This window comes from Ooceraea biroi, chromosome 10 (assembly GCF_003672135.1).
Source record: "Ooceraea biroi isolate clonal line C1 chromosome 10, Obir_v5.4, whole genome shotgun sequence".
In the NCBI taxonomy this organism is placed as follows: domain Eukaryota; kingdom Metazoa; phylum Arthropoda; class Insecta; order Hymenoptera; family Formicidae; genus Ooceraea; species Ooceraea biroi.
This window is the reverse complement of record NC_039515.1, coordinates 6,088,906-6,113,661: the sequence shown is the minus strand read 5'-3', so window position 1 is coordinate 6,113,661 and position 24,756 is coordinate 6,088,906. Positions and strand designations below refer to the sequence as shown.

Sequence of the window (24,756 nt, the reverse complement as noted above, 5' to 3'; positions counted from 1 at the left end):
ATAAAGACACTTCTTATAATAATATATATTTATATATATATGTATATATATATAATTTACTTTTCCTTTTCCTCTCGCAATATGCGCCACATTGAGTTTCCTAGAATTTCAGTCGAATAAAAACTAGGACAACATTGAAACGGCTGCCTATCCTAAATATGTATATCTAAATCGATCACTCGCTGTGAGTTTTAAATGCTGCAAATTGGAAATGTATTTGTAAACCACTAGCCCTCGCAGAATTCTCGAAGACTTGCTTTCGCCTGCGCGCGCTGCGAAGCGCGATGAAACCGTTCAAGTATTATCGTATCAATAATAAAAAAAATAAGAGCATTTACAAAAATAAAAAGTGATTCGTGACTTTAAGACGTTCTTGCATTAATGATTCGCTCCCCCGTTTTGTTTGTTTTTATTTTTCAACGTGGAAAGATAAAGGCGCGAGAACTACATAAACGCCGCAGTTTTCAGAGGGCACAAAGTCACGCAGTCCACAAAGACGTATGGGACACGAACGACGTAATCGTATAGGGTGTACAGATCCTGTCCTTTCGATTTATATTTTATCGATATCGCTATGACGCGCGAATTAAAACGTTCCCAAGTGTACTGCAGAATTTCATGATTTCCTGTTTGCACAATGCCGTAGCTACCAGTTACTACCAAGAAATAACAATATATATATCACAAGAATGCGCCATTTGATATCGATCGCGACAATAACCCTAGATCCTTACAAAATTGCCGACGTAACTCTTAATTGTAAATTGTACACTGCGACATTCACGTAAAACTTAACGTCTAAAGTAACAATTGTGTGTGTGTGTGTGTGTGTGTTGCGTATGTCTATGTGAGGATGCACCATTGAATTATCTTTGTATAAATGAAGTATTTCTGTAAAGCGGGAATTTATGGAGCTCATTGACTGGATGCGGGAAATACAAGAGACGAGTCAATGTTGATTTTACTTCTTAATTAATGATTATGTGCGTTTACAACTCATCCTTCCTTGGCACGTCGTCGTCTTCGTCCTCTTCTTGAGCCTGCGATAAAAATAACAGACGATGTACAGACGATGCGATACAAAAGATCATGCCTTACAAAATTTTAAGAGATGACTCGTGCAATTTTACCTTCTTTTTATCATTTCAAGTATTTTACCTTTTTTTCTGTCGTAATAAAAAGTATCCAACAATAATTTTTCATGACGTAACATACCTCCTCTGGGGCTTCACCGTATTGTCCACCGGTTTCGATAAACTTGGAAAGACCGTCGAGCGTCCTTTCGCCGTTATATTCCACAGCCTGGAAAACAAGTTGACAAAGTGAGCATAACTTAAAAAAAGTATCACAAGTATGGCGGATCGTGCGAAAGGAGAAAAATTCGTACCTCGTTCGTGTTCTTCTTGTAGAGAGTGAGGGTCGGGAAGCTGGTGATCTTTACGTCCTCCAGCTCGTTAGCAGTCGCATCCATTTTCGCGATGACCAACTTATCGTTGTCCTTGTACTTCTCACCAAGCTGAGAGCAATATTGTCGATTAACGCGAGCAAGTATTATCAACGAATGCATGTTCAAGGGGGAAACGTACCTTCTCGTAAATGGGCGCGAGCTGCTGACAATGGCCGCACCAAGGCGCGTAGAATTCAACGAGAACATCCTTCTCCTTGTCGTAAGCAATCTCGTGGAAATTCGTGCCGACGAGGACCGTCACCGGGGTCTTGTCCCAATCCTCGGGTAGGTCCTGCGTGAGCAGATGGCGCTTCAATTTGCCATCCGTGAAAGCCGCGACGAACTCCTGCACGTTCTCGGCAGAAATCTCCCGATTCTCGGGTTTGTACTTGGCCATGTCCTCCTCAAGCTTGATAATTCGCATGGAGGGAACGTCATCTTTCTTCAAACCGAAGAACTCCAAGATGCGCTCGTGATCAGTCTCGTCACAGTCGATCGTCACGAACAAAACCTGCGTCAGACATTTTGTAGAATTGCATTAACGCTTCCAAAGGGCGGGGTAGCAATACGAGATAGCATACGATGCTCGAATCTCCGTACCTGGCCGCGGTATTTCTTCGCCGGCTCTTTGAGCACGTCGACGTATTTCGTCAAGTGACCAGCCGCTTTGCTGAGGAACACTAACAGATGACTCTTGATTTCGCCGCTGAAGATCTTCTGCGCCGTGTCTTGATTAAATTCAACAACCAGGGGCAACGAGTGCGTGGCGATGAATTTCTGCAGATTCTTTGCTTCAAGCGGATCGTCTTTACCAGTAAACTCTTCAGGATAAACGACTTTGTCTTCGTCGAACTGTAGAGAACAAAGATTAATTAATTAATTAATTCGACTTGCGATTTGAGGTTCTATTTTCTATCGAAGTGCAAGATGCAGCGCATCGAACGAGGCGTACCTTCTTAAACACCACGATTTTCCCATCCCCCTCGATTCCGTACTCGTTGAACACCTCATCGCTACTTGTAATAGCGAACATGTGATCATCCGCCGCATTGGCAACTTTCACGTATGCCGTGGCCGCAGGACTCGAGGCTTCCTAATAACAAAATCGGTAAATAGGCATATAAATAGGTAGGCTGTTACAACAGGTTAATCTTTTGATTATATTAGGAGTGTGATTTAGTTTTGAGGGTTTTGCAACAGATGGCTGTAGTGTCAGTTTGTTCCAATAGCTGTTTCCGATAACTGTTGTTGCTTACAGTGTTGACATTATCCATGACATTTAGTAGCATTATAGCAATAGATGCAATAACAGTCGTGTTTGTATCATCGTAAAAATGCAACTTCCGAAAGAGCATTTTCGACATGCGTTGCTTTTGTTTTTTAATCAAAAGAAAACTGCGGCTGACGGTTATAGAATTCTTGTGGAAACTTATGGTGATTCTGCCCCATCAATTAAGACGTGTGAATACTGGTTTAGACGCTTTAAAAGTGATGATACTGATGTGAAGGACAAAGAACGCTCGGGACAACCAAGAAAGCCTGAGAATGCAGATTTGCAAGCATTATTGCACGAAAATCCAACACGATCCACTTCAGAACTTGCCAGAGCATTAAATGTTGATCGTACAACAGTTACCAAACATTTACATGAAATGGGAAAAATTCAGAAAGGGAAATGGGTTCGACATCAATTCTCGGAAAGTGCCATTGCGAACCGGTTGAACATTTGCATTTCGTTGATCGCCAGGCAAAAAAAGAAGAGTCTTTTGTCTCGGATTGTTACTGGGGATGAAAAGTGGATCTATTTTGATAATCCGAAACGCAGAAAATCATGGGTGGATCCAGGCGAACCATCAACATCCACTCCGAGACGCAATATTCACGGTTGAAAAGTAATGCTCTGTATTTGGTGGGATAGTGTACTATGAGCTGTTAAATCCGCACGAGACTGTCACGGCTGATCGTTATCGACACCAATTGTACAAGTTGAAGCAAGCATTGGACCAAAAACGACCACCAGTTGCGAGTAAGCGACGGAAAGTGATTCTTCTTCGTGACAACGCTCGACCTCACGTTGCGTTATCAGTGAAACAAACACTATTAGAGCTTGAATGGGAAGTCTTACCGCCCCCCGCGTATTCTCCATGCGATTATTATTTGTTCCGGTCGATGCAACACGCTTTAGAGGATACACACTTTCATAATTTGGAAGAAGCGCGAAAATTCGTCGACGAATGGATCGACTCAAAAGAAGAGTGATTTTATCGTGGTGGAATCCATCTCTTGCCAGAGCATTAAATGTTGATCGTACAACAGTTACCAAACATTTACATGAAATGGGAAAAATTCAGAAAGGGAAATGGGTTCGACATCAATTCTCGGAAAGTGCCATTGCGAACCGGTTGAACATTTGCATTTCGTTGATCGCCAGGCAAAAAAAGAAGAGTCTTTTGTCTCGGATTGTTACTGGGGATGAAAAGTGGATCTATTTTGATAATCCGAAACGCAGAAAATCATGGGTGGATCCAGGCGAACCATCAACATCCACTCCGAGACGCAATATTCACGGTTGAAAAGTAATGCTCTGTATTTGGTAGGATAGTGTACTATGAGCTGTTAAATCCGCACGAGACTGTCACGGCTGATCGTTATCGACACCAATTGTACAAGTCGAAGCAAGCAGTGGACCAAAAACGACCACCAATTGCGAGTAAACGACGGAAAGTGATTCTTCGTGACAACGCTCGACCTCACGTTGCGTTATCAGTGAAACAAACACTATTAGAGCTTGAATGGGAAGTCTTACCGCCCCCCGCGTATTCTCCATGCGATTATTATTTGTTCCGGTCGATGCAACACGCTTTAGAGGATACACACTTTCATAATTTGGAAGAAGCGCGAAAATTCGTCGACGAATGGATCGACTCAAAAGAAGAGTCATTTTATCGTGGTGGAATCCATCTCTTGCCAGAGCATTAAATGTTGATCGTACAACAGTTACCAAACATTTACATGAAATGGGAAAAATTCAGAAAGAAGGGAAATGGGTTGGACATCAATTATCGGAAAGTGCCATTTGAACATTTGCATTTCGTTGATCGCCAGGCAAAAAAAGAAGAGTCTTTTGTCTCGGATTGTTACTGGGGATGAAAAGTGGATCTATTTTGATAATCCGAAACGCAGAAAATCATGGGTGGATCCAGGCGAACCATCAACATCCACTCCGAGACGCAATATTCACGGTTCAAAAGTAATGCTCTGTATTGGTGGAATAGTGTACTATGAGCTGTTAAATCCGCACGAGACTGTCACGGCTGATCGTTATCGACACCAATTGTACAAGTCGAAGCAAGCAGTGGACCAAAAACGACCACCAATTGCGAGTAAACGACGGAAAGTGATTCTTCGTGACAACGCTCGACCTCACGTTGCGTTATCAGTGAAACAAACACTATTAGAGCTTGAATGGGAAGTCTTACCGTACCCCGCGTATTCTCCATGCGATTATTATTTGTTCCGGTCGATGCAACACGCTTTAGAGGATACGCACTTTCATAATTTGGAAGAAGCGCGAAAATTCGTCGACGAATGGATCGACTCAAAAGAAGAGTGATTTTATCGTGGTGGAATCCGTCTCTTGCCAGAGCATTAAATGTTGATCGTACAACAGTTACCAAACATTTACATGAAATGGGAAAAATTCAGAAAGGGAAATGGGTTCGACATCAATTATCGGAAAGTGCCATTTGAACATTTGCATTTCGTTGATCGCCAGGCAAAAAAAGAAGAGTCTTTTGTCTCGGATTGTTACTGGGGATGAAAAGTGGATCTATTTTGATAATCCGAAACGCAGAAAATCATGGGTGGATCCAGGCGAACCATCAACATCCACTCCGAGACGCAATATTCACGGTTCAAAAGTAATGCTCTGTATTGGTGGAATAGTGTACTATGAGCTGTTAAATCCGCACGAGACTGTCACGGCTGATCGTTATCGACACCAATTGTACAAGTCGAAGCAAGCAGTGGACCAAAAACGACCACCAATTGCGAGTAAACGACGGAAAGTGATTCTTCGTGACAACGCTCGACCTCACGTTGCGTTATCAGTGAAACAAACACTATTAGAGCTTGAATGGGAAGTCTTACCGTACCCCGCGTATTCTCCATGCGATTATTATTTGTTCCGGTCGATGCAACACGCTTTAGAGGATACGCACTTTCATAATTTTGAAGAAGCGCGAAAATTCGTCGACGAATGGATCGACTGAAAAGAAGAGTCATTTTATCGTGGTGGAATCCATCTGTTGCCAGAAAGATGGGAAAAAGTTACAGAAAACGAAGGAAAATATTTTGATTAAGGTATTCAGTCATTATCATATTTAAATACATGCGTTTTGAGCAAAAAAAACCCTCAAAACTAAATCACACCCCTAATAACAATTCAAAATGCAGAAATCTGCGTGTGTCATTAGATCAAAGTAGACTTATAATGACCGCTACTAACATCCAATCAACTCGAGATGATCGTACCTTGAAGAAACCAACAATAACGAAATTGTGTGCCTCGATGAACGCCTTCGCATCATCGACCGTTTGCAGCTCCTGGGCGGCTGGGCCAGTCTTCTTGAGCAGCCAGTTGACGATATCGTCAGCCTGACGGCCACCGGTATAATCGATCGCGACACCTTGGCGATAGAGCTTGAGAGTGGGATATCCCCTGACTCCATGCTTCTCGGCAAGTTGAGTTTCCACGGTCGCATCTATCTTGACCAATTTGATCGCAGACTTGGCCTCCTCCAGTTTCTTCGCCGCTTTGACATACTCAGGCGCCAAGGCTTTGCAATGTCCACACCACGGCGCATCTGTGTCGACAAAGATTACGTAAGATTACTGCCGGTTCGTGTCATATCAGTCGGCATGCAAGGGAATTATTCTCCAAAGTCGGACAGCGAGCCGAAATACAGAAATCTATACGTAATTGGATCAAAGCATGGCGAGAGTTGTACTCTAACTCTTGCATGGAACTTTTTAACATGAAATATCTCAACCTGTAAAAATAGGGACAATGTAATCGACAATTTGTAAAAAACGATTTCTCTGAAATTTTCGGAGGAAAATGATGAAACTAAGAGAAAAACATTGGAAATCTCCAGCGCAACTTCGCGAGTTACGATTCTTCAGGAATTTACTCATCATCATTGAATTACACGGATACCATATGGTTAGCCGCCGACGTGATCCGACGACACGACAATCATCGGTGTTTTTAAATTAATTATTTGTTACGTTCCGGTTTTAACGAAAGTACGATCAATTGATCGCTTGATCCAGAATCCGTCCAAACGCTCCAATTAATTTTCAATGCCGCATGCGATCGCCGGTAGTCGTTCTCGTCATCGAGGACGTCACCATGACGTAATATCTCGATTATAATCATAGGATGATTTACGATACATATTTTTTCCACAAAATTAACCACGTGCACGTGGAGGTTTCTTCGTACCTTTTTTCATTAAAATGGTAAAGTCCCGTGCGGATGCGTGTGACGGGACGAAAACTTCGTCGACAAGAACGAGAGTCGTCTATGATTCTTACAGTTACATTCTCTCAGCTTCTGCACTCGAGGACAGATATATGCGTGGGAGGAGAGGAGAGGTGTAGGAAGGTGCAGGGGATCTAATCTACGCGTTTCCGCGACGTCCAAGATCACGAAAGAAGCGCTGAAGGACCTCTAAGGGGTTGAAGTCCACGGAGTAGGCCTTCGAAGACACTCTCGAAGTATGGTCAAAGAGCGGATCTTTACTCTCTCCAGTCGCGGCTGAAAAGTGCACCAGGTGCGCGCACGGGAGGGGACGGCCACGAGCAGGGTGCAGAAAGTGCGGCTACGAGGACGAAAGACCGAAGACCGAATGCCGTCATCGTCAGAATATCGAAACGCGCAAGATAGCGACTCGATCGTTCGATCGTCGAGACATCGCGATGCGCTCGTTGCCGCTCCTCTTCGAAGACCAGATGACGACGTGTACGAGGTTCGTGCTCGCATCTGGATCGCGATCGAGGTGACGGAGGAAACCGGCAGAGCGTGACAAACACGTCGGCGATCGGCGGATGACCGCGCGCGCGCGCGCGCGCGGAGGGTGCGCGTAAACCCGCCGGAATTCTTTTCCGCGATCGCCAACGAGAGAAAAGGAACAGATCGCTCGTGTTCCGTCGCGCCCGGTCGCGATCGCGTCCCTTCCCCCTTTCCGTCGCCGCGTGACCGCGCGCGGCATGTCCGATAACGGGAAAAAAAAGGCGACTCCTCGGCGGAGGCCGAGCAACGGGATACTCGGCCTCTCGGCGACTGATACTCACAGAACTCGAGGAGCACGTAGTCGTTCTCCGCGATGAAGCCGTCGAAGTTGTCCTGCTTGAGCACGTAGACGCCGTCGTCGACCTCGACCGCGGCCAGGCAGGCCGCGACGAGGCAGAGCGCCGCTAAACAGAATCCGCCGATGGAGCTCATGTTGGTGAGCGATCGCCTCTCTCGGAACGGTCCCTTCTCCTCTCTGTTCTCGGGGGAGTCGGAGCTCGGAGCGTCTTCTCTCACTGCGACGAGGACCGCGACGACGGAGGTGACGGTGATGACTACGAGGACGAGAACACGGGGAAGACACCGTCCGCGAGAAACGCGCGATGAATGAGCGGACGCGGCGCTACGTTGCGGTCTATAGGGGCTCGCGTTGATCGCGGTTTCATACGCGTGGCATCGTCCTCATCGTGGGGATCGCTGATTGGCTGACTCGCCGCGGTCGGCCATGCCGGCTCATCCACGGGCACGTCACGCGAACGGCGAATTACCCTCCGTCGCCGCGAGAGGAGAGAGATAAGCCGCGGGATCGCTCCCGCTGATCTTCGACAGTGATAAGGCTTAAGATGCGACCGCGGGTCGAAAGATAATTCACTTGAAGCAGAGAGAAACCTGAGAGCGGCCACCAGCTCCTGACGTTTGGCGCCGCCTGACGAAGTGGACGTGAACTAGTTCGTTACGCTCGGTAATGATACAAGTGAGCATTTTCCACCGGTACGGAAAGTACGTACCATGAATAGCTACATTTCGGCGCGAAGCGCCGTGGTCCAGTGGCTAAGCGCGAGACTCGTATTTTGCCATCCGCGCACGTTGGGTTCGAGACCGAGTTGTGATAATTTTTTTTCGGAGTTTTGTTTCTTTGTGTTTGCATTATATTTTTTTATTATGTAAATAATGATTTATTATGTTTTATTATATTTTGGAGGTATACGTATACAGGGTATTTCCTCTAACTGTAGCACTTAGAACATCTCTGCTTCCTTTGATGATATGAAAAAAGTCAAAGGACGAAAATTGTTCGATTCAAAGAGACTAGTACTCTGGTAAGAAAATTATTTTTTTAATGTGACCTTTCACAAGATATCAAGGTCATGAACATTTTTTTAAACGAGATGGTATATTTTCCTTAACGAAATGATGTAGCTTGTAAAAAAACAAACTCAACCGTACAGAATATGTTGACCTTCAAATGACTTTGAACCACAAAAATCACGTTTAGGAAAAGAAACTCTATTTATTGTATGTATAACTACAAAGATATACCTTTTTTTACAGATGTTCGAAATGATCACCGTTTACTTCCATACACTTTCGAATTCGATGAATAAACGATTGTTTTACGTTTTTGAGAGATTCCGGAGTAATTGCGGTGCACGCACGCTGAATTCTTTCTCGCGTATCTTCGGGTGTTGTCGGAATAGCGCGATAAACTTCATTTTTTAGGTGTCCCCAAAGAAAAAAGTCAAAGGACGAAAATTGTTCGATTCAAAGAGACTAGTGCTCTGGTAAGAAAATTATTTTTTTAATGTGACCTTTCACAAGATATCAAGGTCATGAACATTTTTTTAAACGAGATGGTATATTTTCCTTAACGAAATGATGTAGCTTGTAAAAAAACAAATTCAACCATACAGAATATGCTGACCTTCAAATGACTTTGAACCACAAAAATCACGTTTAGGAAAAGAAACTCTATTTATTGTATGTATAACTACAAAGATATACCTTTTTTACAGATGTTCGAAATGATCACCGTTTACTTCCATACACTTTCGAATTCGATGAATAAACGATTGTTTTACGTTTTTGAGAGATTCCGGAGTAATTGCGGTGCACGCACGCTGAATTCTTTCTCGCGTATCTTCGGGTGTTGTCGGAATATCGCGATAAACTTCATTTTTTAGGTGTCCCCAAAGGAAAAAATCAAGAGGCGTAAGATCTGGTGATCGAGCCGGCCAAGAAATTCTTCCACCACGTCCAATCCAGCGATCAGGAAATGATTCGTTGAGTATGTTCCGTGCAAATGAAGGTCAACATATTCTGTATGGTTGAATTTGTTTTTTTACAAGCTACATCATTTCGTTAAGGAAAATATACCATCTCATTTAAAAAAATGTTCATGACCTTGATATCTTGTGAAAGGTCACATTAAAAAAAATAATTTTCTTACCAGAGTACTAGTCTCTTTGTATCGAACAATTTTCGTCCTTTGACTTTTTTCATATCATCAAAGGAAGCAGAGATATTCTAAGTGCTACAGTTAGAGGAAACACCCTGTATAATGAGACATAAACATATACATTTAACATTTGTAAACTTTTTATTTATTTATATAGTTTGTATACTGTCGAGTGTTTATTTATTATAAAATTCTGACATGACTGTACAGTGTTGCGGATGGAAAATTTATATAAAAGCATAAAAAACATAAATGCTTTTATATAAATTTTCATCCGCAACACTGTACAGTCATAGGCACAGAGGTTGTGACACTTTTTTTAATGAGTCAGAATTTTATAATAAATAAACACTCGACAGTATACAAACTATATAAATAAATAAAAAGTTTACAAATGTTAAATGTATATGTTTATGTCTCATTATACATACACGTATACCTCCAAAATATAATAAAACATAATAAATCATTATTTACATAATAATTTATTATTTACATAATAAAAAAATATAATGCAAACACAAAGAAACAAAAATCCGAAGAAAAAAAATTATCACAACTCGGTCTCGAACCCAACTTGCGCGGATGGCAAAATACGAGTCTCGCGTTTAGCCACTAGACCACGGCGCTTCACGCCGAATTGTAGCTATTCATGGTACTTTCCGTACCGCTGGAAAATGCTCACTTTTAGATGTAAATTTCTCCGAAACCAAGGCTCATACGCCCAAACCCTCGAACACGACATTAATATTTTTACCTTCCCTTTCGAACGCACTATGACTCGTTCGAAAGTAGAGTTTACATGGGAAAGCTTCCTTATGAATAGTTTGGACACGAATCATGTATCATTACCGAGCGTAACGAACTAGTTCACGTCCACTTCGTCAGGCGGCGTGTCAAACGTCAGGAAATGTGCCCGTGGAGGCTGGTGGCCGCTTTCAGGTTTCTCTCTGCTTGAAGTGAGGTCAGGGATGGGATTGTGATTGGTGATTGGCTACTGTCGGTTCACGAGTTTTATCCGTGCAAGTGATTAATTATTAAATACGCGCGATCTACCCGTGCATCCTACAGTTTGATCACCGACCTGTGGTCTACATTATCATCTGAGGTAAGAGTAGGTATTGTGATTACATAGATATTACCATGGGAGCATTCAAGTGTCGATATAAGTGTGCGATTCGATTCAATTATATTTTATTTCAATTTTTTGTTGATTCAATTAGAAAATTAAAATTTGAATATTCACTTTATCAGTGAGAAGAATCTCTACTGTATCGATTGCGCTTGTCATCAAGTTCAACATCGTTGGCGTTAAAATGGCGCCTTGCAATAATTAAATAACGCTCGCTGAAAGGGAGAGAATTCACGAGCGAAAATATCAATTACAAAGTTTGCGAAAGTTGCAAATATCGCGGATATTAGCAGACGAAACATAAATGACTCGCAGCTGAAGAATCAGCATAATTGTAATTTATTGGCATGGTTTGTTTAGTTGTACGCTCAGAGTATCGACAAAATGACAAACACAGCTGACAAAAATGCTACTGAGGAGGAGGTGCACGCGGACGCTTCGTCTTCGAAGAAACGACGAAATAATTACTCGCTGAAAATCTCATCCGAGGTGCAAGAACTACCCAAATAGATAAATCATTCTTGTCATTAATTTTAATTATTATAATATCCACAAATTTTATTATAAGCTCCGAAAGTGAAAGCAATTAAAAAATATCCGCGAATATAATTTCATGTATGTGTACATGTACATATCGTGCATGTGTGTTATATATATATATATATATATACATATATATAAATACAGGAAAAAATCGTTTTGCAATAGCGTTTCGTATAACATTGAAAACCCAGGCAGCACATGTTAGCCTAATATATGTTTCTTAGACGTATCTAATGTCTAAGAAACATAAAGTACCATTTAAGAAACGGTTTAAATAGAAACCGTTTTTAGACCTCAATTTTAAAAACGTATTTTTCACCTTTCCACAGAAACGAAAAATGTGTTTTATTAAATTGATTTGAAATTATATAATTAATATAGAAAAAATAGTAATTTCTACTTACTTTGCGAGTATTCATTATTTTTACATCATACGTTTCAATGTACTCGATTATGGAACAAGAGACAAAAATCAACACAAGTGTGTGTGATTCCCACCTCTGATTCACCAAGCGACCGATAGATGGCCAGGCCAGACGTGACGTTCTCGCAAGTAACATTTGCGTTATCACCTTATAAATAACCATCCGGAAAACCGATCCAATACTCTTTTCTTCTTCTTTTCTTTTGAAACTTTTGAGATCACTATTACTTGAAGTGATATTTCAAAAGAGTGAGATTCCACTACACGAAATTTAGAGAGTAATTCATAAAATATAAAAATCTAGTTTTTTACAAAAATGTGACTTAAGGGGAAGCTGGAGTTGCTAGTGAACTATTTTTTCACTATAGCAATGGTAATTGCAGTTTCGAAAATTCTCTTTATTGCTTGTGCAGAATAAAAACTCCTTTTCCACAAATGAAGTATAGATAGAGAGAAAGCCCGCTCTACAGGACTTTATACTCAAAATGGAAAAAAGTTAAAAACTTGCATTTGTCTTTTCTAACTTTGTTCCATTTTGAATATAAAGTCCTGTAGAGCGGACTTTCTTTCTATCTATACTTCATTTGTGGAAAAGGATTTTTTATTCTGCACAAGCAATAAAGAGAATTTTCGAAACTGCAATTACTATCGCTATAGTGAAAAACTAGTTCACTATAGCGATGGTAATTGCAGTTTCGAAAATTCTCTTTATTGCTTGTGCAGAATAAAAAATCCTTTTCCACAAATGAAGTATAGATAGAAAGAAAGTCCGCTCGACAGGACTTTATATTCAAAATGGAAAAAAGTTAGAAAAGACAAATGCAAGTTTTTAACTTTTTTCCATTTTAAGTATAAATTCTGTAGAGCGGACTTTCTTTCTATCGATACTTCATTTGTGGAAAAGGATGTTTTATTCTGCACAAGTAATAAAGAGAATTTTCAAAACTGCAATTACCATCGCTATAGTGAACTAGTTTTTCACTATAGCGATGGTAATTGCAGTTTCGAAAATTCTCTTTATTGCTTGTGCAGAATAAAAAATCCTTTTCCACAAATGAAGTATAGATAGAAAGAAAGTCCGCTCGACAGGACTTTATATTCAAAATGGAAAAAAGTTAGAAAAGACAAATGCAAGTTTTTAACTTTTTTCCATTTTAAGTATAAATTCTGTAGAGCGGACTTTCTTTCTATCGATACTTCATTTGTGGAAAAGGATGTTTTATTCTGCACAAGTAATAAAGAGAATTTTCAAAACTGCAATTACCATCGCTATAGTGAACTAGTTTTTCACTATAGCGATGGTAATTGCAGTTTCGAAAATTCTCTTTATTGCTTGTGCAGAATAAAAAATCCTTTTCCACAAATGAAGTATAGATAGAAAGAAAGTCCGCTCGACAGGACTTTATATTCAAAATGGAAAAAAGTTAGAAAAGACAAATGCAAGTTTTTAACTTTTTTCCATTTTAAGTATAAATTCTGTAGAGCGGACTTTCTTTCTATCTATACTTCATTTGTGGAAAAGGATTTTTTATTCTGCACAAGCAATAAAGAGAATTTTCAAAACTGCAATTACCATCGCTATAGTGAACTAGTTTTTCACTATAGCGATGGTAATTGCAGTTTCGAAAATTCTCTTTATTGCTTGTGCAGAATAAAAAATCCTTTTCCACAAATGAAGTATAGATAGAAAGAAAGTCCTCTCTACAGGACTTTATACTCAAAATGGAAAAAAGTTAAAAACTTGCATTTGTCTTTTCTAACTTTGTTCCATTTTGAGTATAAAGTCCTGTAGAGCGGACTTTCTTTCTATCTATACTTCATTTGTGGAAAAGGATTTTTTATTCTGCACAAGCAATAAAGAGAATTTTCGAAACTGCAATTACCATCGCTATAGTGAAAAACTAGTTCACTAGCAACTCCAGCTTCCCCTCAACTCTGTCTATCTTTGAGGCACTGATATATAGAATTGATAAATATTTTTCTGATGGTTTCTGAAACGTTTTTTTGCCGAAAAAGAAACATTTTTTCGTTGGACATTTTTGTCCTAAATAAACGTTTCAATAAAATGGTTATGAAACGTTACGGCAAAACGTTTATGAAACGGTTTTGAAACAATGTGTGCTGTCTGGGAATTGAACTCTGATTATGCTGATGATGCGCTAATGACGCGGGCAACTCGATAGTATTATATGAGATTATGGATTACATAATTGTCAAGACACAAACTCCCGAAATAAGCGGCAGCCACGGGCCCGCGATATTGGTTGGCTTCTCCATTCACTCTCGCGCGTTAATTTTAAGCCTTAGGCACGAGGCGTTACGTAGCACTCTGCCGATTTTACGACACTGACATTGACGTTTCGAGCGTGCATGACGCGACTGCGTTCACCAGGAATCGCGCGAACCGATTGAAAAATATACAGCTAATTAATAGTACCGTTTTTATTTGTTAAGATGACAATGCACAAAGTAACGTCGGAGATACACGCGGAGGACCATCGCACCTCTGAGAAGCTTTACGGTGGCAGTAAGTTGTGCTTTCTCTTATTTCCTAATAATACTTGTGTGCTCCAACTACAATGCAATAATGCGCTTGCCAAAACACGGCGCGATCGATTTCAGATGCGGTAACGAAATTCGTTTTCAAGTATCCGTCTTACATGATCGACTCGTCGGAGTCCGCAGCGGGAAAGTTGAGCTGCGACAGCGACGACGATCTAGACGTAGACAGAGACAGGGAAGGAGTACTCATGATAGGTATGGAAATCGATTGTCGCGTGCTCTGGCGCGTACAGGTTCAGAGGATCGTGTCTTGCAGAGCACAGCGTGTCCACGGAACTCGATTTGGTCGGTTTGCAAGTGTGGAGGGGCGCCCTGTTGCTGGCCGATTACATCTTATCGCACTCGGAGTTATTTAGGAACCAAACGATCTTGGAGCTGGGCTCTGGCGTTGGGCTCACCAGCATCGTAGCGAGTCACCTGGCCAAGGAAGTCATCTGCACGGGTACGTAAACGCAACTACAATTCCCGGTACGATTCTGTTTACACGTTTACTTGCACATTTCAGATATCAATGTGGGTGGCATAATAGACCTGATCAGACGCAATTTTCTGACGAATCTCGCGTGCATTAAATCCGCTTATCGCATCGACGAGGTGAACTTTCTGAACCTGACGTGGTCGAGAAGACTGGAGGAGAGATTGCAAAGCGCGAGTGTCATATTGGCCGCGGATGGTAGGTCGCGATTTGCTAGCTGGATAGACTGTAACGACAAACGTGAGAGATGTAGATGAGGGATGACAATGTAATGGAATGGACAATTGTTCTTATCGCATTTACAGTGATTTACGATGACAAGATCACGGATGGGTTCGTCCGTACGCTGTCGAAGCTTCTGTACACGAAGAAGGAGAAAACGGTCTACATCGCTCTGGAGAAGAGATACGTGTTCACTGTCACCGATTTGGACACCACCGCTCCGATGTACGAGGACTTTTTACGTTGCATCGAAAAGTACAGAATGAATTGGTCGGTAGATTATGTAAATATAGATTTTCCACGTTACTTTAAGTATGACAGAGTGAAACATTTGGTCCTAATGAGGATACAAAACAACGCGAGATCTATTGCGTACGCGTAGCGAATAGTTTACATTCTTCTTAGCAAGGTACGCGAGTAACACACTACATAACACATGATATATTACATAAAGTATTCACGTCAGTATTACAAATAGAAAGACAGCTTAGACTTGCCAAAGTAAGAAATTAATATTCTCGCATAATTATATGTATATACTTATTTAATTACGGCATCACAATTGATATAAGTGTAAAAAATAATATAGTCTACTTGTATATAAAACATTAAAAGTTTCTCCTTCGGCATATACGTATGCATATATGTCAACACGTGCGACGGTACAACGTGTGAAGTAATTAAAAAAGTAGCAGAAAGTTAGCACGATTCATCCTACGTGTAAGCTAGGTTTCTCATTATGTAGAAATATCTTCCCTTCGGAATCCTTAGATTATTTATCTTACATTATTATTTGCGCAACGCAACAAATCGGAGAGTGGTAATCTAAGGATCAATAACGGGAAAAGATAAGATCCGGACCATGACGAAAATGACAATCATGTAATATACACTTCTCATGTCCACGTAATTTATTTCGTCATTTGTATCATCCTATTTACAACCTATAGATAATATTATTGGACAGTGAACGTGAAGCCGCTCGAAGAGAACGATAATTCCGTGAAACTTAAATTACCGCGGCGCAATTGACGGCACGGGTTTTTTTTCTCGTAGGGTTAAAAAATGTTCTTATTTATCTACGATATATATATGTATATATATAAAGAAGTCGGTATGTATAAAGGAATGTAAGCGCTTCTTCGAACGACTATGGCAGTAGAAGTTGTATATGTTACACGCGAGTCCCCGTAACAGTTCTAATACGATATACTAGAGGTCTGAACCGCGGAATCGTGCGCGCGAAGGAACGACGATCGGCACAAGTGCTTAGGTAGCAAATAATTAATTTCGCTAGATACTTAAGTAGTAGATAATTAAACTAATTTGACAAGAGTACGCGAATTTTCGTAACAACGGATAGCATTCGATTTTTCCTAAATTGTTGACCGTCGTTCTGCGGATTCAGACCTGCGCTTGGTTTGGTAAAAGGCACTTTCACTCTATCGATCCGCCTCCGTCTGTCTTTCTTGCTCTCTCGCTCGCTCTCTCTCTCTCTCTTTCTCTCGATGTAAAAAATGTAAAGTATAATTTACAGCCTCGCATTTAGACTGAACTTGTATACATACATACATACATACATACATACATACACACATACATACATGTGTATGTGAAATCTCGGAAATTGCAAACGGTTACATTCAGCGTTCACCTTACTCCCGAGAACCATCAACTGCAGGACAATAAAAGATGCCTATGATGTATCATAAAGTACGTGTTCTTCGCTGTATAAAAAGAATAAATCTATCGGGAGTGTACAAAAACACGATGTATTCTCGAGTTACTTAATCTCGCAAGCAGAACGCGTAACTAGGAAATCTTTCTGTTGTCATTTCGTTCCTTCATTTTTTCGCTTGCGCCGAAAAAAATCTCCAGAAGTAAATTTTGAAATCCCGAGGCGTGCCTTGTTCCCCTCTCTGTATAACATGCAATTGCGATGAAATGATTTTGCGTTACTTCTGGAGTGGCGATATACCGCACGAGTTTTAAAGAGATATCAGAGTTTGTGCTCGTTGAGAGAACGCTACGTTAAACGTAGACTCTTCGAAAGAAATGGAATTATAAAAGGTCATTGACTAGACACAAATAATAAGAGAAAAATAGATATGAAAAGAATCGCATGATACTTGATCTTGTCAAGATGGATTTAGGGGTCAAATCGTTCGTCCGGTATTCGTCTCTTCGCTTCCGTTATCTCTAATCTCGATTTATCTACGTAAACTTCAAATCAACTCTCGAAAGTAATAATTAAAACAATAATTATCCGATTTAATGTAATAATTTTTCAATTGCATTGTTATATTATTTGCAACAAATACTGTACAAAAGAAGAGAAAAAGTACAATTCGCATTAGAAACGCGCGAAACCTATCATCGGTAGCAACTGGGAGCTATCTCCGTTCGGGGACGGTTTCTGGCTAGCGGTGGCAACGATGTCGTCACTGCCGGTACCGCGTCCAGGACCGATTTTCGCCAGCGGTGATACTCGCAGTTACGCCGGGTCGCGACAACCTCGACCGGCTGAATCAGCGGATGTACCAGTCGCACCGTTCGTCGTCACTTGCACTATAAAGTTTGTACTTTAGCACCTGGCCGGCAGATCGTTCGACCATTCGTTCGACAACGATGAACTCTCGCTCCGATTAAGGTACATCGATTGGACAATCGATCGGCGGGATCGTCTCGCTCGGCAGCGACTCTTCATCGAACTATTGTGAGTAACAGTCTTGTTGCTCGACGAGGACGACGACGCACGTCGCCGGGCTGGTGTGCTTACGCGCTGACGTTGCTGTGCATTATGCTCTTGGCGTTTTGCGAGCTGGGCGAGCCCAGCGGCAAAGAGGCAGTCGTCGTCTTCCGCCTGGCATTCGTCGAGCTCGAGGAGCCATCGTTGCCGAAATTGATCTTGACGCTGCCCGTCGTACCGGCCTTGAACACATCGTGCTGCGTCAAATGCGCCTGAGCGCCCGTGGCCCTCCACTGCTCGACCTGGGCCTCGTGCGACTTCTGCAGTACTTTACGCACGTCCCCGTCCTCGCCATCCTCCTTCATGATCTCCTGCAGCTTCTGTATAGTCTGATACAGTATCACCGGACTGATCAGACCGAAGTCGAACAGGCTGCACATGTGCAGCACGAAGTTGCGATATAGATTCTTCATGAGCAACTCCTTTCCCTTAGTCTCTAAGAACATTTGGCAAGCTAGTGGTGTCTGGCAGTCTCCCACGTATCCGTACTTCATTATGTGCAGGTTCCACATCTTCATCAATTCTTTCTCGCCCTCGTTGACGTCCGTGAAATCGTCGATCATCATCATCGTCTTTGTCTGCAACCACTTTGGGTCATTCTCGCCCTCGGAATCGATGTCCATCTCTTTGGGGTAAATAGGCAGGCAGGTCACGGTGTGATGATACAGTCTGAAAGGGGCGGACGTGTCGAGCTTGTAAAGTAAATGCGAGAAACGAAGTCGCAATCACTCACGTGTTGGCATTTACCTATTGTGGCCGGTGATGTAGGGTCTCTGGCTCTCGAACTCGTTCTCGTCGAGTTCCAGAAACTCGGACAAACTCGGCTTCGTTCTCTTCGGACGGCATACCAAAATATTCGTCACGCTCGTGCGTCTGGTTGGTCCTGTCCTTGAAAAAGGTACACTAGACGGTTGCGAAATTAATTCATGAGGACTACCTGCATACGAACCATCATAGCATTCGTTTATTGCTACGTCTATTCGGGCACCTTGTGGAATTGGCTGGAAGAACGAACCATGCAACCAGAGTGAGTCTCAATACGATAAGATATCTACGTGCATATCTGATTGTAAATTATTTTACAAAATGTCTTTATTAACAACGTGAGGAAATCGTCGTGGAAGGCTTACCACGTATGTAAATGTAAATCGCGAGTGACACAGCTTCAAGTGTTTTAGAAGCGAGTACAGTTTGCCGCAGTCCAACGAACACCAGGGGCAGTGTAGGTCTTCGCAGGCCTCCGTCTGCTGCCGACTGTTATTGTTGTACAAAAATTGATATACTATCTGCTGTGTTCCGTTAGCAGAGTTAGCATTAGCGTTAGCGTTGGCGTCCACCCTCTCGTTGGAGACGCTCATTCTCGACGAGGGTGTCAGCGGACTAGGCGTTGGCAGTGTCGCGTTATTGTTATTGTTTGTGCTATTATTATTGTGATTTACGGAAGAGGAACGCTCGAAACCAGCTGAAAAGATAACGCTCACGTTTATCGTAACGTTTTGCCTACGGCCCGTTAAATCGGCGCGGGCTCGCTCGTGCGTGCGCAATAACCGCGAGAACTGACCGTTGGCCGATCGGTTCTCTTTATTGTCACCGCTCGGTATCGCAGGTATCGGCGTTGGTCTGTCCACTAGACCGTTGCTCGGCTCCGTTGTCCAGCTCAGCCGAAACTTCAACGTTGGCCCTTGCCTGAACATTTCGAACGGTTCGCAGTCCTTGATGTCGGCCACCGTTTCCCAAGAACTGTGTTTCTTAGGGCTAGCTCTAATATTTGTCTGTACTTCCTGCAAACCTAATTCATACTCGCCGTCTGTTAACAGACACCGATTGTGCTTATCGTACACCGTAAGCTCCGAACCATACTGTTTCACTTCGTCGCCACCCACTTTCATCGACCCCGTGGACGATTTACGACGTTTTTGAGCTGGTTCTGTAACAGAATATCCGGATCGAATCGAGAGGGTGCCGATGCGCGCGGATAATCGACTCTTGTATCTCCACAGGGATACGTACCTTCCAAATCACAGTTAGTTATAAGGCAGCCGTTGTTAGACATGCAGTAAACCCTGAGCAAAAGCATGTACGTTTTTGCTACGTGACCGTTGTTTAAGCTAAAAGATTCATTGGGTATGGAAATCGTGGGTGCCTTTGGCGGAGGCTGACTTTCCGAAGGATTAATTGGAACTTCGCTTGTGCCGACTGAAACCTAAATCGAATGCCGCGTCTTAATCGAGACTGAATCGAATAAAAAACTTCATTCAGTCTTTTATATCATAACATGTGCCTTGTGTTTCGAATCAAGACTAGAAACTTACTTGCATGATGGGCGAACTGACGTCCTTTCTTTTCTTGTGACAGATTTTCAGTAACAACGTCTCAACTTTAACAGGGTCCTGCGACATCTCGACTACAATTTGAACGATTTGTAACGTTACAAGATTCCATTATCACGTGAAATGCTTTGCCGACATACGTCGCCTTGCAATCGGTACCTCTTTTGTCGTAGAATCCTAAGAACGTGAGGGTCATGTATCCGCGAATGCCGAGATTCTGTTCTTGCTTCTTTTTCGCTATTAGTTTATCCAATATTGTATCGACCTTAAATCCTCGCCGTGACTTGTGACTTCTAGACATACGTTGCCGCATATACGTTAAGTTTCTGTACAGAAATACTGGCTAAAAAGAAATATTAGATTTTAATATACGTCCATCATTAAAATGTTAATACTCACAGTTCTCAAACATTTACATTTGCAAATGAAAAAGCTTATGTTTAAGACATTCATACCTACCACTACGCACAATATACTACATAAATTTGAGATATTTTGAGAGGTATGTAAAGAAATGTAAAGAAACAAGGCAGATAACTATTTAAATGCTAGCCAGTTAGTCAAAAAGAAAAATTTCAACTTACCTGATGAAGTAAATGCTTGACAAATATCAAATACTTGTAATTATTGTGACTTAAAATTTCGTGTCTTGTCGAAAACTGTTATTACACCATATTCAAAAAACAAATGATGGAAAACAAATAAAATGTATGATGGAGACAAACAAATGTAGGCAACACTTTGAGGGCAACGCGAAATTAAATTAAATAAATAATAGAATAAAAATAATATATACTAATTTTCTTACCGAAATTTGGTTTCTTGTGCGAAGAAATCGGTAAATCTGCGTTGGTTCTGAAAAATAAGATATTAATAATAAGATGTAGCTATAATGCATAATAAGCATTAACTGATCTTTAGCATTTTGTTAGTTGTTTAGAAATTAAGCTTGCTTTTTATTGTATACATATATATTTAAATATTCGTATTTTTTACAAGCATTTGCTTCTTAAATAAAATTTTATCTGAAATATGGCATTTAAATCTACTCCATGCTAGTACGCAATTCACTCCCTAGATGGCTTTATTAGTGACTACTTTCTCGCAAACAAATATCGTTTCAGAACTATTAAAAGTACGACGAACTTGGAGCTCGGCGATCCTTCATTGTCAGGAATCAAACTGGGATATGATGAATAGGTTTACCTCAAATTGTTTGAGACGCCTGTAACCTTTTTTAACGTTACGACATCGGCAGGCTAAACCGCTCTGATCCCATCTTTTCATTTTTAAGAAAGTTAAGAGACAAATTTTGTCAAGAAGGTACCTTCAAGTAGAGTGAAATTTGTCTGTCATAAATAAAACTGAATGTCAATCGAACAATTTCAAACACGCGGGTACAAAAAGTAAATCTGCATTGGGCATGTATAAACTTCTTCGTTGCACGTAAAAATCTTCACCGTTATTACTCCATCATTATTCACGATGAACTATTAAACTCATCACGTCAGAGAATCTAAATTTATGCAACTGGCATAAAAAAGAAATATCGAAAGATTACTCATTTTATTCTGTTTTTATTTCTTGCTCGCATTCTCTGCATTCCCGAAGAAAATGGATGGACGCGAGCGTTCCTCGAGAAATGCCCGCGACGTCGTGGGGGGAATCGTGCGCGCGATTTGATTTGCAACAAAGTGCAAGCGTCACGGAAAGAGAATGATGACAGGTGTTCGTGCGTTACGGAAGCGGCGGAGGGTGCGGAGAGCGAACCGACGCGCGCCACGGCGCCCGAGTTGGTTCGCGACGGATAGGGTTAGGTTCGCTCGGTCGCGGCGGCGAACGAGACGAGTCGGGGGACGGTGTTCGCGGGAGGCGTCGCGCGCCTCCGCGGAGGGATCGCCGAGGGAAATATCGCGGGAAGAGCGACGGACGTCGGCGTTCATCGGTGTGAGCGCGACGCGCTCGATCCTTCACCGACAGGCGGGCAAAAAGACGCGGCGAGAATGTTTTCACTCACTTTCAAAGGCTTGTAGAAACAGCTCGTGATCAGTATTATCCCCACGAGATCCCTTCTGTCCGTCCAAATCTTTCTCCCGCTTCTTCGGCGGCATTTTCGCGCGGTCCTCCGTGCACGACAAACTCCCCCGCGAAAACTCCACTTCTCGGTCGCGCGAAAGTTGTACCACGACAACACCCGCCCCGCGCGAAAACTGCGGCGGTCGGCGGCCACGGCGACTGACGCGCCCCCTTGCGATGCCAAGATATATATGGTAACGCGAGTCTAGGGAGACTAGGGAGAGCCTAGTCCGATCGACTAAAGCGGAATGCGCAAACGTGAAATAGGGAAATTCAATTCTATACTAGGCGGCGAACCACTTTATGCTAAACTAGAGTTCTAAATATTAGAGAGGCGCGAATCATTGACATAGGAATACATGGACGGAGCCTATGCTACGAACTTCGGCAAGGGGGGTTATGAGATGTGCGGTAAGGAGAGACTGCTGGCAAATCGGGCGAGTTCGGCTGTTCTCGACATCGCCCGAACGATACTTGATAAAGTTTTGTAAAGTTATGATACTGAAATTACATGTACGATGAGTTATTGTGTTGTGTCGGAATGTAGCATCGCATTAATGCAAAAAGGAAAAATTGGCAACAACTTATGAAAGAAAATGATCCGAAAATTTCTTTTCATCTGTAAGTAAAATACATACAATTGTAGGTTATACACAATGCCGGTAAAACGTTTCAGATATTGTTATGTGTTTATTATTATATTCATATGAATAATTGTTCGATAACAGTTTTTCATTTATAGTTGTTATTATAATTCATATATTTAATATTAATATATACGATTTGACTATATATATATATATATACAGGGTGTTTCCTAAGTAAGTAGACAAACTTAAGGAGGATATTCCTTGGCTTATTTTAAGAAGAAAAGGTCATATAAACATATGTCCTAAACTGCTTTGTTTTCCAAAAAAAGTACATCACTGTTTTCGTTCACTTTTCGGATAGCGTGCTCCACCCCACTTTAGCTTAGCAGTTCGATCAATTTTTGAACAGGAAGTTTGCCAATCGATGGATCGGTCGAGGTACTCAAAGACCAAACCATTTATGGCCTGCAAGATCCCCAGACTTAAATCCAGTAGATTTTTTTCTATGGGGACAGCTTAAATCTTTAGTTTGCGCTACACCTATTCAAAATGAAGAAGATCTCAGAAATCGCATAATAGATGGATGTGAAAGAATACGTAACACTCCAGGTATTTTTGAGCGTGTACGTCAATCAATGGAAAGGAGAGTCGAGGCGTGTATCATGGCTGCAGGTGGACATTTTCAGCAGTTACTGTGACGTTATTATTTTTCTTTTTAGTTACTATTTTCTTTTTCGTTATAATTTTTCTTTTTGGTTACTATTGTTTTTCATTTGTTTCATTTGCAATAACACAAACTGTTCTATAATAAACGAAAAGTGAACGAAAACAGTGATGTACTGTTTTTTGGAAAACAAAGCAGTTTAGGACATATGTTTATATGACCTTTTCTTCTTAAAATAAGCCAAGGAATATCCTCCTTAAGTTTGTCTACTTACTTAGGAAACACCCTGTATATATATATATATATCGAACAATTGTTCATATGAATATAATAATAAACAAGCCAAAATTCTCTCTTAACACAATAATAATAAATTTAAATAATAATAAACACATAACAATATCTGAAACGTTTTACCGGCATTGTGTATAACCTACAATTGTATGTATTTTGCTTACAGATGAAAAGAAATTTTCGGACCATTATTTTCTTTCATATGTTATTGCCAATTTTTCCTTTTTGCATTAATGCGATTGCTACATTCCGACACAACACAATAACTCATCGTACATATATATATATATATCACTAGCGGAACCGAACATACCCGAACAGCCGAAGTTACACGAAGTGCCAGTGCTCTCCCCTTACCGCTAATCTCAGCTTCCCCTCGTAAAAGGCTCCGTCCATATATTCCTATGTCAATGGCGCGAATGGTACCCCCACTCCGCCGCCACGCCGCCATCTTGAGGCACAAATATATATGCTACTCATAGGCCGGTATTCATAGTCGGATCTTATATTTAAGACCGTCTTAAGTGTATCTTCAGATACTCCGTAGCCAATGAAATGATCTATACAACATCTGCAGATAAACTTAAGACGGTCTTAAATATAAGATCCGACTATGAATACCGGCCATAGACATAGTAAGAATAGACCGAGCGTGAAGCGCAAAACGTGAAGCACAGCTAGAAAAGGACGGAAAGTAGGTGGAGGATCTCTTTCTCT

General features: G+C 41.5%; 4 protein-coding genes across 8 annotated transcripts in view; 1 reads left to right on the top strand and 3 right to left on the bottom strand.

Annotated features, from left to right (window-relative positions):
* The window catches only part of LOC105286194 (transcriptional adapter 2B), a 152,619-nt gene that overhangs the window by 53,452 nt on the left and 74,411 nt on the right, over positions 1-24,756 (bottom strand). The window lies entirely within an intron of this gene.
* On the bottom strand, positions 67-8,153 carry LOC105285803 (protein disulfide-isomerase). The gene is made up of 8 exons (XM_011350289.3): positions 7,805-8,153; positions 5,981-6,312; positions 2,400-2,540; positions 2,048-2,299; positions 1,587-1,958; positions 1,388-1,516; positions 1,216-1,302; positions 67-1,040 (listed from the first exon to the last, which is right to left on the bottom strand). The coding sequence occupies exons 1-8, from the start codon at positions 7,953-7,955 to the stop codon at positions 990-992; spliced, it is 1,515 nt and encodes a 504-aa protein (XP_011348591.1). The 5' UTR covers positions 7,956-8,153; the 3' UTR covers positions 67-989.
* LOC105285802 (methyltransferase-like protein 22) lies at positions 10,998-17,102 on the top strand. Of its 2 annotated transcripts, none has more exons than XM_020033790.2 (6): positions 10,998-11,086; positions 14,532-14,604; positions 14,700-14,834; positions 14,896-15,081; positions 15,145-15,312; positions 15,420-17,102. In XM_020033790.2, exons 2-6 carry the CDS (start codon positions 14,532-14,534, stop codon positions 15,716-15,718), a joined length of 861 nt encoding a protein of 286 aa, XP_019889349.1. In that variant the 5' UTR covers positions 10,998-11,086; the 3' UTR covers positions 15,719-17,102. The 2 variants fall into 2 exon arrangements, with proteins under 2 accessions (XP_019889349.1, XP_026828700.1); XM_026972899.1 differs by lacking the exon at positions 10,998-11,086 and adding an exon at positions 11,480-11,599.
* On the bottom strand, positions 16,233-22,599 carry LOC105285801 (polycomb protein suz12-B). Of its 2 annotated transcripts, XM_020033788.2 has the most exons (10): positions 22,433-22,599; positions 21,224-21,270; positions 20,575-20,758; positions 20,398-20,489; positions 20,096-20,288; positions 19,647-20,012; positions 19,216-19,547; positions 19,035-19,086; positions 18,833-18,968; positions 16,233-18,754 (listed from the first exon to the last, which is right to left on the bottom strand). In XM_020033788.2, exons 1-10 carry the CDS (start codon positions 22,524-22,526, stop codon positions 18,112-18,114), a joined length of 2,139 nt encoding a protein of 712 aa, XP_019889347.1. In that variant the 5' UTR covers positions 22,527-22,599; the 3' UTR covers positions 16,233-18,111. The 2 variants fall into 2 exon arrangements, with proteins under 2 accessions (XP_019889347.1, XP_011348583.2); XM_011350281.3 differs by having other exon boundaries at positions 18,833-19,086; positions 22,433-22,597.

Bases quoted from the DNA above. Each gene is read 5' to 3' on its own strand.
- LOC105285802 (XM_026972899.1), top strand. From the start codon at position 11,495: ATGACAAACACAGCTGACAAAAATGCTACTGAGGAGGAGGTGCACGCG. The intron at 11,600-14,531 runs GTGCAAGAACTA...TTATTTGTTAAG, and splicing joins CGCTGAAAATCTCATCCGAG to ATGACAATGCACAAAGTAAC. The intron at 14,835-14,895 runs GTATGGAAATCG...CGTGTCTTGCAG, and splicing joins GGAAGGAGTACTCATGATAG to AGCACAGCGTGTCCACGGAA.
- LOC105285803 (XM_011350289.3), bottom strand. From the start codon at position 7,955: ATGAGCTCCATCGGCGGATTCTGTTTAGCGGCGCTCTGCCTCGTCGCG. The intron at 6,313-7,804 runs GTGAGTATCAGT...TTGTCGACACAG, and splicing joins CTACGTGCTCCTCGAGTTCT to ATGCGCCGTGGTGTGGACAT. The intron at 1,041-1,215 runs GTATGTTACGTC...TTTTTATCGCAG, and splicing joins ACGGTGAAGCCCCAGAGGAG to GCTCAAGAAGAGGACGAAGA.
- LOC105285801 (XM_011350281.3), bottom strand. From the start codon at position 22,526: ATGCCGCCGAAGAAGCGGGAGAAAGATTTGGACGGACAGAAGGGATCT. The intron at 20,289-20,397 runs GTAAGTTTCTAG...CATTCGATTTAG, and splicing joins TCAGTTCGCCCATCATGCAA to GTTTCAGTCGGCACAAGCGA. The intron at 20,013-20,095 runs GTACGTATCCCT...ATTCTGTTACAG, and splicing joins AACTAACTGTGATTTGGAAG to AACCAGCTCAAAAACGTCGT.